This window comes from Abramis brama, assembly GCF_963993115.1.
Source record: "Abramis brama genome assembly, chromosome: 11".
In the NCBI taxonomy this organism is placed as follows: domain Eukaryota; kingdom Metazoa; phylum Chordata; class Actinopteri; order Cypriniformes; family Leuciscidae; genus Abramis; species Abramis brama.
In genome coordinates, this window is record NC_139973.1 from 27057594 (window position 1) to 27073665 (window position 16072).

Below are 16072 nucleotides of genomic sequence, written 5' to 3' on the forward strand. Positions count from 1 at the left end.
AGCATCAAATTCTCTGAAACCTGGGGGATAAGCAGAATGCCTGCTGTGGGTCTCCATATTTGTTTGTCTCAGTTTTCACATCTTAGACCGTGTTAAGTGTTCTAAGACCAGGAAAGAAAATTTAATTGATTTACATTTTGTGTTAGATACAAATTTATATGTAAACAGATATTGTATGCATGTATCTTGAGATAACAAGGTTGTAGATTTTAGTTGCACACTAGTAGGCTATGCAGCCAAATATTATTTTTGTCTGGACAATTAATAGAGCTAGTTTTAATCTCTCTAACTCTCTGAAAATGTTGAATCAGCAAAGAAAAGATCGGACTAAGATAAGAGTGAAGATCACTTGACATGTAGCTCATCACGTGGCAGAAGTCAAAGAAAAGAGAGACTTCTGAACATCACAATTCAAAGGCTGTATAATTTGTAATAACAGATGACACATCACATGCTTGTAGATAGTATTTATTATATTAATACTCAAATCTTAATTTTATTTTGTATAATGTAGTATGACTCCTCCAAGATTAGTATTATGTACCAAAAGAAAAAAAGAGCACAGTCTGTCGATATTGCGATACTAGATACATCTTAATAAATTTAGATACAGAAGCTATAACACTTAGAAAAATATAGTTTACCACAGAACATCCATGTTAGTGGCTAAAGTTAAAATATGTGATCCCTCTGCTTAGGTCCTGTAGCCTATATTTTAGTATGTCTCTGTGTGTGTGTGTGTGTGTGTGTGTGTGTGTGTGTGTGTGTGTGTGTGTGTGTGAGTGTGTGTGTGTGTGCGTGCGTGTTTGTGTGATTTTGGGAAATATATAAATACTATGCTGAGTACAAGCCCAGAAAAACAGGTTTTTGTCTGCTGTCAGTTTTAGTACATAGTGCATATTTCAATATTATACAGCTGGACCATTGTTTGTGTGCATTTGTGGATGTGTGTGATTCAAAGGAAACCTGGCATAGCCCGTCGCACAGAGACAGGCTCACGGCCAGCAGGTGGAATTGGCTAGATAATGGTAAAATATGTCATGGTAATACAGAACGAGAGAAAAAGAGAGAAATTTTAAGAGTGAAGACAAAGAGGAGGAAGACGAGAAATGTGATGTAAAAGCTGGTAAAGAGAAGGAGGTCATCTTAGAAAGAAGGAGACTACTGTTTTGCTGTATGTGTGTATTATTGCACCACTATTTGGAATGGTGTGTGTGTGTGTGTGTGTGTGTGTGTGTTTGTGACTTGTGTCTGAGAGTGCATTGGAATGCGTATGTATTGTTATCTATCAGCAATAAATACTTAATAATAATGAAATTTGTGTTTTGTGTTGAAAAGATGGAGTTAATTTAGTAATTATGATCTCTGGGGCCTGAGACAGCATTAGAGTGCAGATCTGAGAATATTGGGTCACCTCTTGGCTATAACATTTTTTACATAATAGAGTACAACAGGGCTAAAGGCACACCTTTAAAAAAGTGCTTTTCACTCCTCCCATAGTGTATGATTGCAGAAAAAATATATATGTTTGTATTGAACATTGCTGGAGAAACAGATAAATAAATCACCACACACACAGGGTAAAAGGCTCACCAGCATGGGGCATAAGGCACAGTATTGTTACAAATACTTTAGCTAAAATAATATGTTTTTAATGTCTTCAATGTCTTAGTTAATACTTGTTCAGAACAATCGCTTTAGCAAAGTTTGTACTATTTTCTGTTTATTTTGATTTAAAAAAAAATTCATTTTTGTTCATTTTTGGTCATTATGTCACGGTTGTGTAGCAGTATTAAGCACACGAATAAGACGATTAAAGTTCAAAGCAGTGTTTAATAATATCCATAGGTAAATCCAACGCACCACAAGACCTGATAAAAAAGACAAGGGAGCACACAAGAACTCATATACAACTGAAAACAATGATGACCACACCTGAACTGAATGACTAAATCAAATCTGTAACTATGACAACAAACAAGGCAGGGAGAAAAGGTGCAAACGAAAACAAAGTCCAAACTGAGGTGATTTGTGACAAATTGAAGTATGTTAACATACTAATATATTTAAAAAATACAAAAACAACATTATTTTGAAAGCATTGAAAGCATTGAAGGAGATCCATAATAATTTAATATAGATTTATAGTAGTAACAATAAATTATATTTTATTATATGATGTGATTAATATCACATTTTTAAATATGGTTTCATCATACATATTGTGATTATCTCTAAGTTGGACACCCAACTTAATATATAAAATTTACCATCTGAATCTAAACATGTCATGTCAACAAATGGAAAAGTCAGCCAGATATTTATTATCATGTTAATTATTGTGCCTTTAGCCCCAACATAAGGGGCACCTTTTACCCCAGATTCCATACTTTAACATATTCTTCCATTATTAAAAAAAACAAACAAAAAAACAACTGGTGTTTTAATTACCTTGAACAACACTGAAAATCATTAGGAAGACAAAATATATTCAAGACTTTCAGCGATTCTCATTAGCTACTTAAATCTACAACATTTTTAAAAACATCAAATATTAGATACATTTAGCACAGAATCAACTTTGTGCTGCTGCCCGCAATCGTGTCAAGGATCAGCCAAATCTCTACGTGCATCTTGAAAAGCGGATGTTTTGAAAAGTGCTATGGCAAGCTTTTGTGCCATTTAGTGGTTTTGAGGAAAATAAAATAAAAGGCGCATTTTACCCAGGTGCACCTTTAGTCCTGTTGTGCCCTAATGTGATCTCTTGTACCGCTAATATGTGAGGAGCTTAAGTTCAATAAACAAGAATAAAGTACTAAAAAAATCTAGACTTGTGTGGTTTGTAGTTTGGAGAAAGAGTCAAGAACTCTTGATAAAGTTGAAAAATGAACAGCAGGTTTATGCTGTTCACTTTCATTGGGCTTTAATATAGGTTTTGTGATTCAGGTGCAGTGTTATAATGAATTGTATTGTGATTTGTTTTATGATGTATATAGAAACACAAGATACTAGCCCTAAAAGACACACAAGCACATTTCACTATACAGCAAAGACAACATATTTGAGGTTGGCGTTATATATATACTAAAAATAATATGTATAAAATTGGGTAAAAGAGAATAACACCTATGATGAAAAACATTTTAGATTTCAGCCTCACTTCTTTCCGATTCTATTTCATTTATGTTTTTTTTTTATAATTCAGTCCTTTGGCTAGCCAAACTGATGGTTCATAACTAATGTTCATGTGCAGTGGGAACAAATGCTCTAGGCCTGCTCAGACTGCTGAGCTGGAGAGTTTGACCCACCCCACCTCAGTATAAGCCCCCGTGATATGCCAGTACAATGCTGCCATCAGTTTGGTCCAGGATGTCTGCACCTCTGAGGTAAAGCACTCTCCAAAATCCTCTGCAAGTATCTCCAGAATAACCCCACTTAAGATCTGTTGTGAAAAGAAATAAAGTAAAATGTTGAAAGAGGATTGAAACAGAGCACAAATAGATCATTGGTTGGTTTAGTAAGGAATCTAGCTTTCGCCTGATTTACAGTGCATATTGGTATAGGTAAAGCTGCTTATCAATTAACAAAAGTGTCTTAATATTTTCATTCATGACCCTGGAGGAAGTGATTTATCTTATGATATTATCTTTAAAAACAAACCCCTATTACTAATGCATGTCAGATGAAAACTTTGCCACTTCAAGACCCTAATCCCTTGAAAATACACGTGAATTAAATGTTTTGTCAAGATCTAAACTCACCATCTCTTAGGGGCAGAATGTAATCGTATCCAGAGAATGCTTTAGACCACAACAACTACAAATATTATGATGTCAAATTTAATTTGCTTTATGAAATGAAAACTCTCCAAAGCCTAAAAAAAGTAATCGATTTAATGCACATTAAAAAAGAAAATGCATGTTTTGTGCCATGAAAAGATCAATTACTGAAACCATAAGGTTTGTAACAGCTAGAGATAAAATGTCTAACCTGGAGTGCCTTACTCAGTAGTGATGAATGAGGGGATAGTGATTCTTCTAATTCATGAGTCATCCCTTACTAAGATAAAATTCTCAAACTTCTTATCATCCCAGATATTTAATCATTTGGCAACTGCAATCCTAACACTTTGTGCCAGTGGGCAAAATTATTTTTAGTTACACTTTATTTTAAGGTGTCATTGTTACACTGTAATTTTTTATTTAAGTACTGAGTAATATTAAGCAACTACGTACTTCCTATAGGGTTAGGGTAGGATTTGGTTGAGGGTTAGTTGCATGTAATTATGCATAATTTATTGTTATTACTATGGTAAGTACATGTAACATATGTAACGACACTGTAAAATAAAGTGTTACCTTATTTTCTTAAATCTTATTTTTCTTACTTTGAAGTACATTGGCTCCACTTTGTATTTGAGGGCATGTGCTTTTCCCACTAGTCCCAGCACAGATGAAACCTTCTCTGGATCATGAAGGTTCTCCACAACTGTGTTGATGGCATTCATGACACGACGGGCATGTTTCCTCAGCTGAGAGTTTTTCTCCATCTCTTCTGGATCTTCCATATCCTGGAACTGACTGAAGTACTGCTTTGCTGAGGGGAAGTTCACAAAGAATCTGAGAAACACAGAAACAAGACCATCTAATATTGCAACCAGAGTTAGACTTCCAAGTGAACATTTCAAAAGAAGGTTTGATTTCTATTATCCAGCAGTAACACAAACTGTGGCTTTTTCATCAAAGAAAACTTTGATGAAAATTGCTTTTATATTGTGTCAATAACAGTATTTTTACATTTGCTGTATGTTTGCGTTTTAATTATATGTAGGATATAACAAAATATTTGTTAACATTGTAGTAGAGATAGAATACTGGCCTCAGAAGCTAAGACATATTTTTATCAGTTTATTACAGTAAGACACTAGAAATGTTCTAAGGCCCATGATAACCAAAGCCATCACTCTTTTTTAACATTTTGCCCATGGGTATACTTCTCAGCTAGGAAGAAATAGAGTATTTATGCCTTTGGAATCCAGAGAGCACAAGCTGCATAAATTAGATAGACACAAGCCAATAAATGCAAATTATGAAAAATGATAGACTGGAAGACTAGGAAGGAGGAATGAATATAGCTAAAAGCAGAGAGAGAAATTTTGGGCAATGAATGGCAGCGTGGTGTAAGACTGCAGTGCAGAGCTGAAGTGGCTCTGATGAGAAGGATGTCATTAAGTCACAGCAGGGAAAATGAGAGGCAGGTGCACAGACAGAGAGAGTGAGAGAGTAAGAGTTCAAACCAACCAGTCACTACAGTTCTTTAGCTCTGTTGGTTTAAGAGCCTCAGCATTGATAATGAACATATTATACTCTAATATTCAAGAGTGCAAATCTGTCATAAATGACAACTGCTGCTCTGTTTCTGTTTTCAGTTCCGCAGTTGGCTTTAAAATTGTCAGCTTTGTGCCTGGCAGTATCCTGTTAAAAGATGACTGAAAACTTTTAGCTACATAAACATTACAAAACTAGATATTTAGCTGTAACATACAAAATTGTACAGAATGTTAATATTTGCAAAGAGTGCAATGGTCTGTTCAGAAAGCTTTAGCTATTATAACAGAGTTCATTTTGATGGTCCTCAAATCTGAGATATTTTTTTAAGACACTCTGTGGTTGTTTCTTATTTATTTACATACTTTTGCCATCAAACTGATAAGCAATATTACACTCACAGTCGTGCAATATGGCTCTATATCAGCATGGCTGTTGGTGTGTTCAAGTCATGTCGGAAAGATCATGTTTAATAGTTCAACGCCACCACAAAGTCGTAAATAAGTGGGAAGCTCAGGATTGTCCAGAGTTTATGAGGGTGTGTCAGTAAGAAACTTGAAATACCACAATACTTATATGTATTTAGCATGTTATCTATAAGCTGGTGTGCTCCAAAACAATGACAAAATTTGCATTTAGAAGATATAAGCATTCAACACTTAAAGTCTCTCACTTCCGCCAATATGAATCAATGATTTTGATGAAATCACCCTGCACTTCAGCTTCTCATCTAATTTTCTGTCCAATCAAATGCTCTCTAGAATCGAAAGAATCCTGCCCCTACATTATAAATAGACGCTGAAATTGCAACTAAAATTGGTCACTTGTTCACACATTTAATATTTCCGATATGGTGAAGTGCACTATATATGGGACAGGCAACGATTCAGACAGTGTAAATATGCTTTCCATTGGGGTGAATGAAGTTTGGTTTCACATTAGTGTCACGTGAACCGCTGCAGTGTGCACACAGTCTGCTCCGGTTCAGAGACTTGACAGGACAGAGCAGATCATATACACAAGAAAATGTATCAGACCCATTTGAATTCAGCAAAGAATGCTATTTTAAAGTGATATGGAGGAGATTATGAGGAGAAATTGTTAGACATTAAGAGGAAACTACAGTTTTACCGAACTCACCGGCTCTGCCCCAGTTGTGATATAAATGAAACGAGGTGGAGCTGTTTGATATGTCCGGCCCTGTCTTCCTGTTTCAGTGGAAATTACGTCAACACATTGGATAATGCTGTGCATTTCACAGCACTTCAGTGGGCCTTTAACATGGGCTCAATCAGAAATAATATATTGAGCCAATGGAAAATGTAGTTTACCAAACTGTGTTGTTGGTCCAATAAAATATTTTAAATTTTAGTAGCAATTTTATTTCTCACTGTCCCAAGAGAAAAAGGAAAATAAAAACATAAATGTATTAAGCAAAATACAGAACACAGACAACAGGGTTGACATTTTGTTACTTGACTTTATTAACAAATCAATTCCAACACAGGATATTTTGTGAAAATACCTTATTTAAAATAAGTAAAAACAATGAATACATTCAAAAAAGTCTTCTGTATAACAGGATGTCTTGATGTTGTTGGAAAGTTTTCTTTCATCGACGCAAGACCAGGAGACGTTGGGATAAGCAGAAGTGATTTATTTGGATCTTCACTGTGTGTCGTCTGTAGTGTTCTTCCAAGTCTAACTCAAGACAGTTGCCTTGCAAATTTATAGACATTTAGGGGGAGGGATTTACATTGAGGTTGAACAAAGCATGCAAATTAAGTATACAGGTTAAGGAACGTACTCGGTTACTAACGTAACCTCGGTTCTCTCTAGAAGAGGGAACGAGTACTGCGTTTTATCAAAACGCTACGGGAAAAGTCTCTTTTCACGAAACACTGAAGCAAAAATTATCCTTTAATTTTCATATACGCGTTGCGGCAGCAGCAGACAGCTGAAGCAAGACGGCTTGTCCGCTCATTGGCTGCTCTGCGGCAACTGCATAAGCCTATCGAGCGCAGGCTGATGCAACATCAGACCAATGAGGGCGCTTCGCGCCCTCCTCGCCACTTCCCGCCGAGACGGGTGTGGCTTACCTCTATAAAAGGAGCTCGAGAAGGCTGATTCACTTGATTTTGATCGCCGAAGCGAACCAGAGTGAACCAAACGCACGGCAAGGGAACGCAGTACTCGTTCCCTCTTCTAGAGAGAACCGAGGTTACGTTAGTAACCGAGTACGTTCTCTTACGAGAGTTCTCTCGTACTGCGTTTTATCAAAACGCTACGGGAACCCCTTGCAAAACGCCGTGCGTGCTGGAATAAAAACACTGATCACCGGAAGCTATTTCAGGCATACAGTGCATAATCACCAGATAGACTCACACAGAGTCAGGGAATAAGGGGGGGAGCCTTAATTCCCTATACTGTAGCGTCCGCAGGCTTAACATGACCTCACAGGGAGAGTCTAAAGACAGGAGGGGTTTCCTCCGTCCTTATATAGACATGTCCACAGACGCGAATATGACATCACATAGCCAGGGTAGGGAGCCTGCACTAATGTGGGAAAACGTGGGTCTTACACAGTTCTGCCCAGTATAGTCGGTAGCGCGTTGCGCCTGTAAATAGATTACACCGACAAAAGCTTAGCCTGTAAGGCGGGAACCTCTAGGTATAAAACCTGATAAATGTAGACGGAGAGGCCCAGCCTGCCGCCGTACATATATCCTGTAAGGAAATCCCGCTGGACCAAGCCCACGAGGAGGCAACGCCTCTCGTAGAGTGCGCTCTGACTCCCAACGGGCATTGAATGCCCTTGGCAGTATAAGCCAGCGCTATGGCGTCAACTATCCATCTGGATAGACTCTGTTTCGAAACAGCCGTTCCTTTGGAACGTCCGCTGAACGAGACAAAGAGCTGCTCTGTCTGTCTGAAGGCAGCAGAGCGGAACATATAAGTTCTTAAAGCCCTAACAGGGCAAAGAAAACTCGAGTCCCCTTCCTCACTCGACGCCGGCAGGGCAGCCAGGGAAATAACCTGAGCCCGAAAAGGCGTGTTGAGGGATTTCGGCACATAGCCGTGCTTAGGTTTGAGTATGACTTTAGAGTCATTAGGACCAAACTCCAAGCACGTCGGGCTCACAGAGAGCGCGTGCAGATCGCCTATGCGCTTCACTGAAGCGAGAGCCATCAAAAACACTGTTTTGAAAGACAAATGTTTGAGGCTGATAGACTGGATAGGCTCGAAAGGGGCACCTTTCATGGCCGCCAGGACCGTAGAAAGGTCCCACATAGGGACTGAAGGAGGTCTGGGTGGATTCAGTCTCCTAGCTCCCCTGAGGAAGCGGATGACTAAATCATTCCTTCCCAGTGACTGACCCAGCGTTGAACCGGAGAACGCTGAAATAGCCGCCACATACACTTTGAGCGTGGAAGGGGATCTGCCCTTATCCAACAGCTCTTGTAGGAAGGAGAGAACCTCCGCTACCTCACATTCGAGGGGTGAAAGGCTCCGAGCTGTACACCAGCTGGAGAAAACCGACCACTTTGAAGCGTAGAGCCGCCTGGTCGACGGCGCTCTAGCCTCAGTGATGGTATTCATGACTCCCTCTGCGAGACCAACGGGTATCCGTTGAGCGCCCACACATGAAGGGACCACAGTTCCGGGTGTGGGTGCCAAATCGAGCCCCTGGCCTGCGAGAGGAGATCTCTCCTCAACGGCACTGGCCATGGAGCGATGTCTGCTAACTGCATCAGAACTGGGAACCATGCCTGGTTCTTCCAGAACGGTGCTACAAGCAGCACTGGGCATTTTGTTTTCCTGACCCGTTCCAACACCTGTGGCAGGAGGGAAACGGGGGGAAAAGCGTATAGCGGGCAGCGCGGCCACCTTTGGGACAGCGCGCTGTCGGTCTTTGAAAAGAATGCGGGGCAGTGAGCGTTTTCGTGGGACGCGAATAGGTCCACCTCCGCTTTGCCGAATCTCTCCCACAACAGCCGGACTGTTTGTGGGTGTAGAGACCATTCGCCTGTAGGAACGTTGTTCCTGGACAGTCTGTCCGGGCCCACATTCAGAAGCCCGGGTACATGCACTGCTCTCAGCGAGCGTAAGTTGTGCTGAGCCCATAGTAGGAGGCGTTTCGCCAGCCTGTACAGGGATATGGAATTCAGACCGCCCTGGCGATTTATGTAGGACACCACAGCCATGTTGTCCGAACGGACTATGACGTGTTGGTCCTTGATGTGGGGACAAAAACGCGTCAGCGCATTGTGCACTGCCAGCATTTCTAGGCAGTTTATGTGTTGGAGCTTTTCTCGTTCCGACCATAGGCCGAAGAACGGTCTGCCCTCGAGCAGCGCTCCCCATCCCGAGGTGGATGCGTCCGTCGACACCATCCTAACCCTCGAGGAAGTCCCCAGGCTTACACCTGATTGGTACCAGTCGTTCGCCATCCAAGGCACCAGGGCTGTGACACAGTCCTGATTGACCTTGAGGCGTAATTGACCGGACACCCACGCTCTGCGCGGTACCCGCGCTTTCAACCAGAACTGCAGCGGGCGCATGCGGAGCAAGCCCAGCCGGAGAACTGACGATGCTGAGGCCATGAGACCCAGCATCCTTTGAAATTTCCTGAGCGGGGTGAAAGCGCCGCGGCGGAAAGACTTCGCCGCGCGCTGAATGTTCAGCACACGCTGTGGCGACAGCTGCGCTGTCATAGACTGTGAGTCCAGAACTATACCCAGAAACGAAATCGTTTGACTGGGGTTCAGTGAACTCTTCGCCCAATTGACCGTGATACCAAGATTCTCGAGGTGATCGAGTAAAATGGCTCTGTGCTCTACGAGCTGAGATCGTGATTGGGCTAGGATCAACCAGTCGTCCAAGTAGTTCAGCACTCGCATGCCTCTGAGTCTGAGAGGAGCGAGCGCTGCATCCATGCATTTCGTAAATGTACGAGGTGCCAGGGACAAGCCGAAAGGCAGGACTGTATACTGGTATGTCTGACCCTCGAAGGCGAATCTCAAGAATCGCCTGTGATGTGACGCTATCTGTATTTGAAAATACGCGTCCTTCAGATCTATCGACATGAACCAGTCTTCCCGGCGAACATGCGCGAGAATTTTGCTGGTCGTGAGCATTTTGAAACGGCGTTTCACTAACACTCTGTTCAGTCGTCTTAGATCCAGAATGGGTCTGATACCGCCGTCCTTTTTGGGGACTAGAAAGTATCTGCTGTATATCCCCTGTTCGCTTTGATCTCGGGGAATAAGCTCTATCGCCCCTTTGCTTATCAGTTTTGATATTTCGGCGCGAAGTAGGTGTGCTACTTTCAGCGGTACCGAAGTTTCGACGCGCGCTGTGAAGCGCGGAGGGCGTCGAAAAAACTGTAGCGAGAAGCCTCTCTTTATAATGCCTAAGACCCAGTCCGAAACCCCTGGAAGCGCTGCCCATGCATCTGCATGGTTGGCTAAGGGCCGGATACAGAGCGCGCTCTGTTCGCCGTGCGACAGAGGTGCTACGGGGCTCACAAACGTAGGCGTTATGCCTGCGGCATTTGAGGCGGGGGGCGCGCTTAATACAACGGGCGGAGCGCTCGTCCTCGACCTTACAACAGTGCTTGGCTGAGTGAGGGAGGGCTGCGCGAGTCCCGTGGGACTCATGTGTGCGAGTAGATGTGGGCTGGGAGCGGACACATTTACTGCTTTGGGCGCGCTGCCTGTGTAAGAAGCGCGCGCGCTCATAGGTCTCGTTTTTACAGAGAGCCTGTGATCTGATAGACATAGTGTTCGTGGGCACTGAGTAGTGGGCACTTTTACTATGTGGGGAGCGCAATCGACCTGAGTCGATTTTATTTGCGCGAGCCCTAAGTGCAGGGCTGTGCTTGTGTGTAGGGATGGGCACTGAGAAGTGGGCATCGACACTACATTTATAGCACCATCGGCCGTGGCCGGGACACCAGAAATACCGTGAGTAAGTGTGGGCGCGGGAGAGCGGGCACAGTTACTGCAATGAGTGCACTGTCTGTCTGAGCAGAGTGAATGCACACAGGTTTCGTCTTTACAGAAACCACAAGGCATGCAGAACATAGTGTTTGTGGGCACTAGGCAGTGGGCACGTTCACTATGTTGCGTGCGTGATCGACCCGAGTCGAATATATGAGCGCGGGCCCTGTGTGAAGGGCTGTGCTAGTGTGTAGGGATGGGCACTAGCAGTGGGCATCTTCTCTACACATATAGCATCATCGGCCGTGCTCGTGGGCAGCAAAAAACACGTCTGCAGTTGTCTCTCGGGGAACAAACAGAGTGATTTGCATTCGGCGGCATAAATATTTTCTGCCGGCCGGCCTGGGGTTCGAACCTCCGATTCCCCGCGCGCAAGTCTAAGAATCTACCACTGGACCACAGTGAAGATACATAGACAAAGTCAGCGCGAGTATTATCCGCACTGGCGTTTGCTTGCAGGCATGTACCACGTGCTCGTGGCCAGCAAAAAACACGTCTGCAGTTGCCTCTCGGGGAACAAACAGAGTGATTTGCATTCGGCGGCATAAATATTTTCTGCCGGCCGGCCTGGGGTTCGAACCTCCGATCGCCCGCACGCAAGTCTAAGAATCTACCACTGGACCACAGTGAAGATATATAGACAAAGTCAGCGCGAGTATTATCCACACTGGCGTTTGCTTGCAGGCATGTACCACGTGCTCGTGGCCAGCAAAAAACACGTCTGCAGTTGCCTCTCGGGGAACAGACAGAGTGATTTGCATTTTCAGACGCCTGCAAAATGCCAGAATGTGAGAAGAGTGGAAATCGCCCAGTTTCAGCGGGGCTGAAAACACTCCATTCTCCTTTCGCCAGTGACGCGCGGGAACCGTAGAAACGGTGTTCGGTTGCAGGCAAGCGGGTACTACGCGCTCGCTGGCTGCAAAATGCATCTCTGCAGTCGCCTTCAGGGGACTTACAGAGCAAGCATTGGCGGCATAAATATATATGCCGCTAGACCGGGATCCGAACCCCGGTCTCCCGCGTGGAGAACCTATAATTCCACCACTGAGCCACAGGGGGATACAGGCTTTGAAAGCGGCGTCAACATGTATTCTTCGGCGTTTGCTGGCAGGCAAGCGTGTAAAAGACTCACTTGCTGCAATAATATTTCCAGTCGCCGAACAGGGAACTGAGAAATGTGAGAGAAAAGAGGTCAGACCGACCAACGGTGGGACTAAGAACACTCTTTTCTCCTTCGCCGGTGAATGACGCGTGCAGAGGCAGGGTAGCTTTTCTTGTAACGTAAAGAAAAACTAATCCCGCCATCCGCTTCCAGGAAGGGCAGCCTCGGAAGGATGCCCGGTGAGTCCTCAGAGTCACCGTAGGCAATTGGCTCGGAGTGAAGGCGTTCGCCGTCAGCGAGCGCGAGCGCTGCATGAGAAGGCATCTTGAAAAAGACGCAGCTCTTTTAGGGGTGTGTGTTGCAAAGCGAACACACACACACACAAACACAAGAACAAGAATGTAAAGGATATGGCGTCGGAAAGCGCAGCAGGTACGGCGGTAGAAGGCGGCGTTGGCCAGCGGCTTCAAGGGCTCGTCCCGCTGAAGTGCTTGCATCAGACGACGCGTGCTTCCTCGTGATCCAGCGATGCGTGCGCTTCGCTGAAGAGATTAAAATCAAGTAAATCAGCCTTCTCGAGCTCCTTTTATAGAGGTAAGCCACACCCGTCTCGGCGGGAAGTGGCGAGGAGGGCGCGAAGCGCCCTCATTGGTCTGATGTTGCATCAGCCTGCGCTCGATAGGCTTATGCAGTTGCCGCAGAGCAGCCAATGAGCGGACAAGCCGTCTTGCTTCAGCTGTCTGCTGCTGCCGCAACGCGTTTTGCATATATGAAAATTAAAGGATAATTTTTGCTTCAGTGTTTCGTGAAAAGAGACTTTTCCCGTAGCGTTTTGATAAAACGCAGTACGAGAGAACTCTCGTAAGAGAACCCACCCGACTCCAGCGTGTTACCAGTCTCAATCCAATCAGCATAACCATTCAAAAGCATATGTGGTAATCCAATCAGCCTAACGATTCATCGTCTAGGGCTGGGGCTCGAGCCATTAAAGACAAAAGGTGCATCTGGGGCTACGGGCTCGAGCCATTAAAGACAAAAGGTGACTTACAATAGAGAAAAACAGGACTGGCAGAAACTGTTGTTACTATTATCCTAACCTAACCTTAAAATGCTAACTTCAATGTACTCAACTTTTACTGTTGCAACCTAAATTAAACATTTCATAAATTTGTAATACAACAATGTGGTGAAGAAAACTTTCAAAAGCAGCACTGCATAGGTTTTAAAATCTGCAAATAAAAATAAAAACAAAGGACAAATTAATGACAAAGTTCCCTGCATCACATCTGACAGCTGACAGAACAGAAGTTACTTAACTATATAATGAGAATGATACTTGTGTCAGGCGATGTAGATTTTGCTTTATTGTTTATTTTGTGGTATGTAAATATATCCAGATTTTCAGGATTGCTTAAAGTTAAAAAAAAATATATATTGGATTAATAAAAATAATCACACGCTTGACATATTTGATATTAAAAGGCAGTAAGTGTCTAACAGCACTGTGTTCTCACATATCACACAAATTACATCTCAGAAGCAAACAGTATTGTAGACATATATGACATGAGGAAAATAAAACTATTGGCTACCATCAGATAATTATGTGGTAACCGGGAAAACATGATCATGAAACCAACGAATGCATGAACTCGCAATTCCACAAAATGCCTTTTAAACCGGGTCCTGAACTTTGGAGTATAATTTCAGTGCTCAATACTTACCATAACATCTTGAAACTTGGGACGATGAATATCTGTATTCTCTTCGGAATGTTTGTTTCAGTCTTCAGCACCGGCTGGCTTGGCTCTGTGCGAGCCATCTTTGATTTTTAATGAGAGTAAAAGAGAGGCTGTGAGGGATAGATCCATCTCTTCAGTGGGTTATACTGTTATTTAATGTGTTTTTGGATTGTTCTGCTTACGAAACACTGCAAAAATGTCTTTCCAAGAAATTTCTGTAGACAAAAAACTACACATGAGCTGTGGAACATTATTAGTGATCTAGGAGTTTTTTACAGCGGATGCCATTGATAACATGGCAAGTCTATTCCTCACAGCCTCGATTTTATACCTGTCATACTCATGGCTCTGAATTAGGTGGAGCGTCGGCTACGTTTGTGGGGTTCGCAAATAGAACAAGTGGAGGGGTTTGAGAAGGCTTTGGCCCTTTCTCAGCCCTCAGCTTTGAAAATGGGGGATATTGGTGATTCGCCAGCCATATCCCTGATGAGGGATATGAGGAGCTCATGGAGGTTGTGTCTCGTTTTCTAAATGAAACATTGACTGGCCAGCCGAGAAGCGAAAAATCAAGCTACATTAGCAGTCACAGCCACAACCTCCATGTCAGGGCTTACTGTTAGTCCCAGATCTCCACACTGAGGTGGAAGAAGCCATTCTCCTCCCGCCTAACCAGTCCCACGGTTCACCACTATTCATTGATCGTGGGGCTAAAGGGGAATGGCTATGGGACGATGTCCAGGGTTGAAGAGACACTGGCTGCTTATCACTCCCCTGACACTGCGTTGTTCTGTAAAGCCCCGATGCTGCCCACCAGGCCTTGATCTATGAATTCTTAGGTGGTGGGCAAGTCGTACATGGCAGCATGTCAGGCCAGCGCTTGTTTACACACATTGGGTACCTTACAATCATACCAGGCTGACCTGCTCAGGGAGCAGGCCTACTGTAAGGCCTAGAGCTTCGAATATCAAAGGCATCGGCCCAGGCAGTGCTTTGGCTCTAAGGGAGCATACTCAACCATCCCAAATGGGAGGAGGGAGTATCTAATCGGTCTCTACCTGAGCCTGGGTGATGAAGGGTGATATCATACGAGCTATGGGTAGCAAGGTACTCTAAATAATGACCCTAAAAAGGGGAGTACTATCAGCATGACCATGAGGAATGTATCAGGGTCGAGGCCTATTATCTTGTATTTTTTACAAGACAGATTTTATATTCTCTACTAAACCCAAGGAAATGGAAGCCACTGTAAGTGGCCAACGACATTCAACCTTATGACTTGAATTATTTTATTCAAGGGGCTCAGCGGAATTTTTTTTTTTTTAATTTTCTTTTTCAATTTTAAGGGCTAGCTGGATAAACTAGCTACAATAATCAGCTCTAAAGGGCCGAGGCGTGAGTATACAGCTTCTTACTTTCTAGAGAGAAAGGCCTGACAACACCCATGAGATATCTGCATGGGAGGCTTTTTGAAGGTAGCTTGCTACCTATGCTGCTATCTACCCTGTAACACCACTAGCATTTTTACACCTAGTGCAAAAGGCGGGCCTTGGCTAGATGACTCTTGTAGTAAGAGGAGGCCAGTGCTAGGTAAAACTAGATTTACGGGAATAAAATCTCATGATGGGCTCTAGCTCTAAGTAACCTACACTCAGATACTGAGAGACTCAAGGCGAGAATGCTTAGCAGACCGCCACCGTTACAACCAAACTCTGTCACCCATCGATTTATGTGACCGCGTGATGGCCACACATTGACAAGGGTAACTCTGCATGTATTAATTTCCCAACACATACATTCCACCTATACATTCACATACTGATACAGAGTAATTTTCTTTCTCTTCCTCTACCCTTTAATTTAAGTTTATAATATAGATTTGAAGGTTTATGTTATATCTGA

At 43.3% G+C, this 16072-nt stretch overlaps 1 protein-coding gene across 1 annotated transcript in view; it reads right to left on the reverse strand.

The window, feature by feature from the left end:
• Positions 1–727: 727 nt before the first annotated feature.
• Positions 728–16072, reverse strand: part of cygb2 (cytoglobin 2) — a 36921-nt gene continuing 21576 nt past the window's right edge. Inside the window, exons 2-3 of the mRNA XM_084129381.1 lie at positions 4388–4619; positions 728–3442 (exon numbers count right to left, since the gene is read on the reverse strand). Coding sequence (XP_083985507.1) covers positions 3278–3442; positions 4388–4619 — 397 coding nt within the window. The 3' untranslated portion in view covers positions 728–3277. The remainder of the gene's footprint in view (positions 3443–4387; positions 4620–16072) is intronic.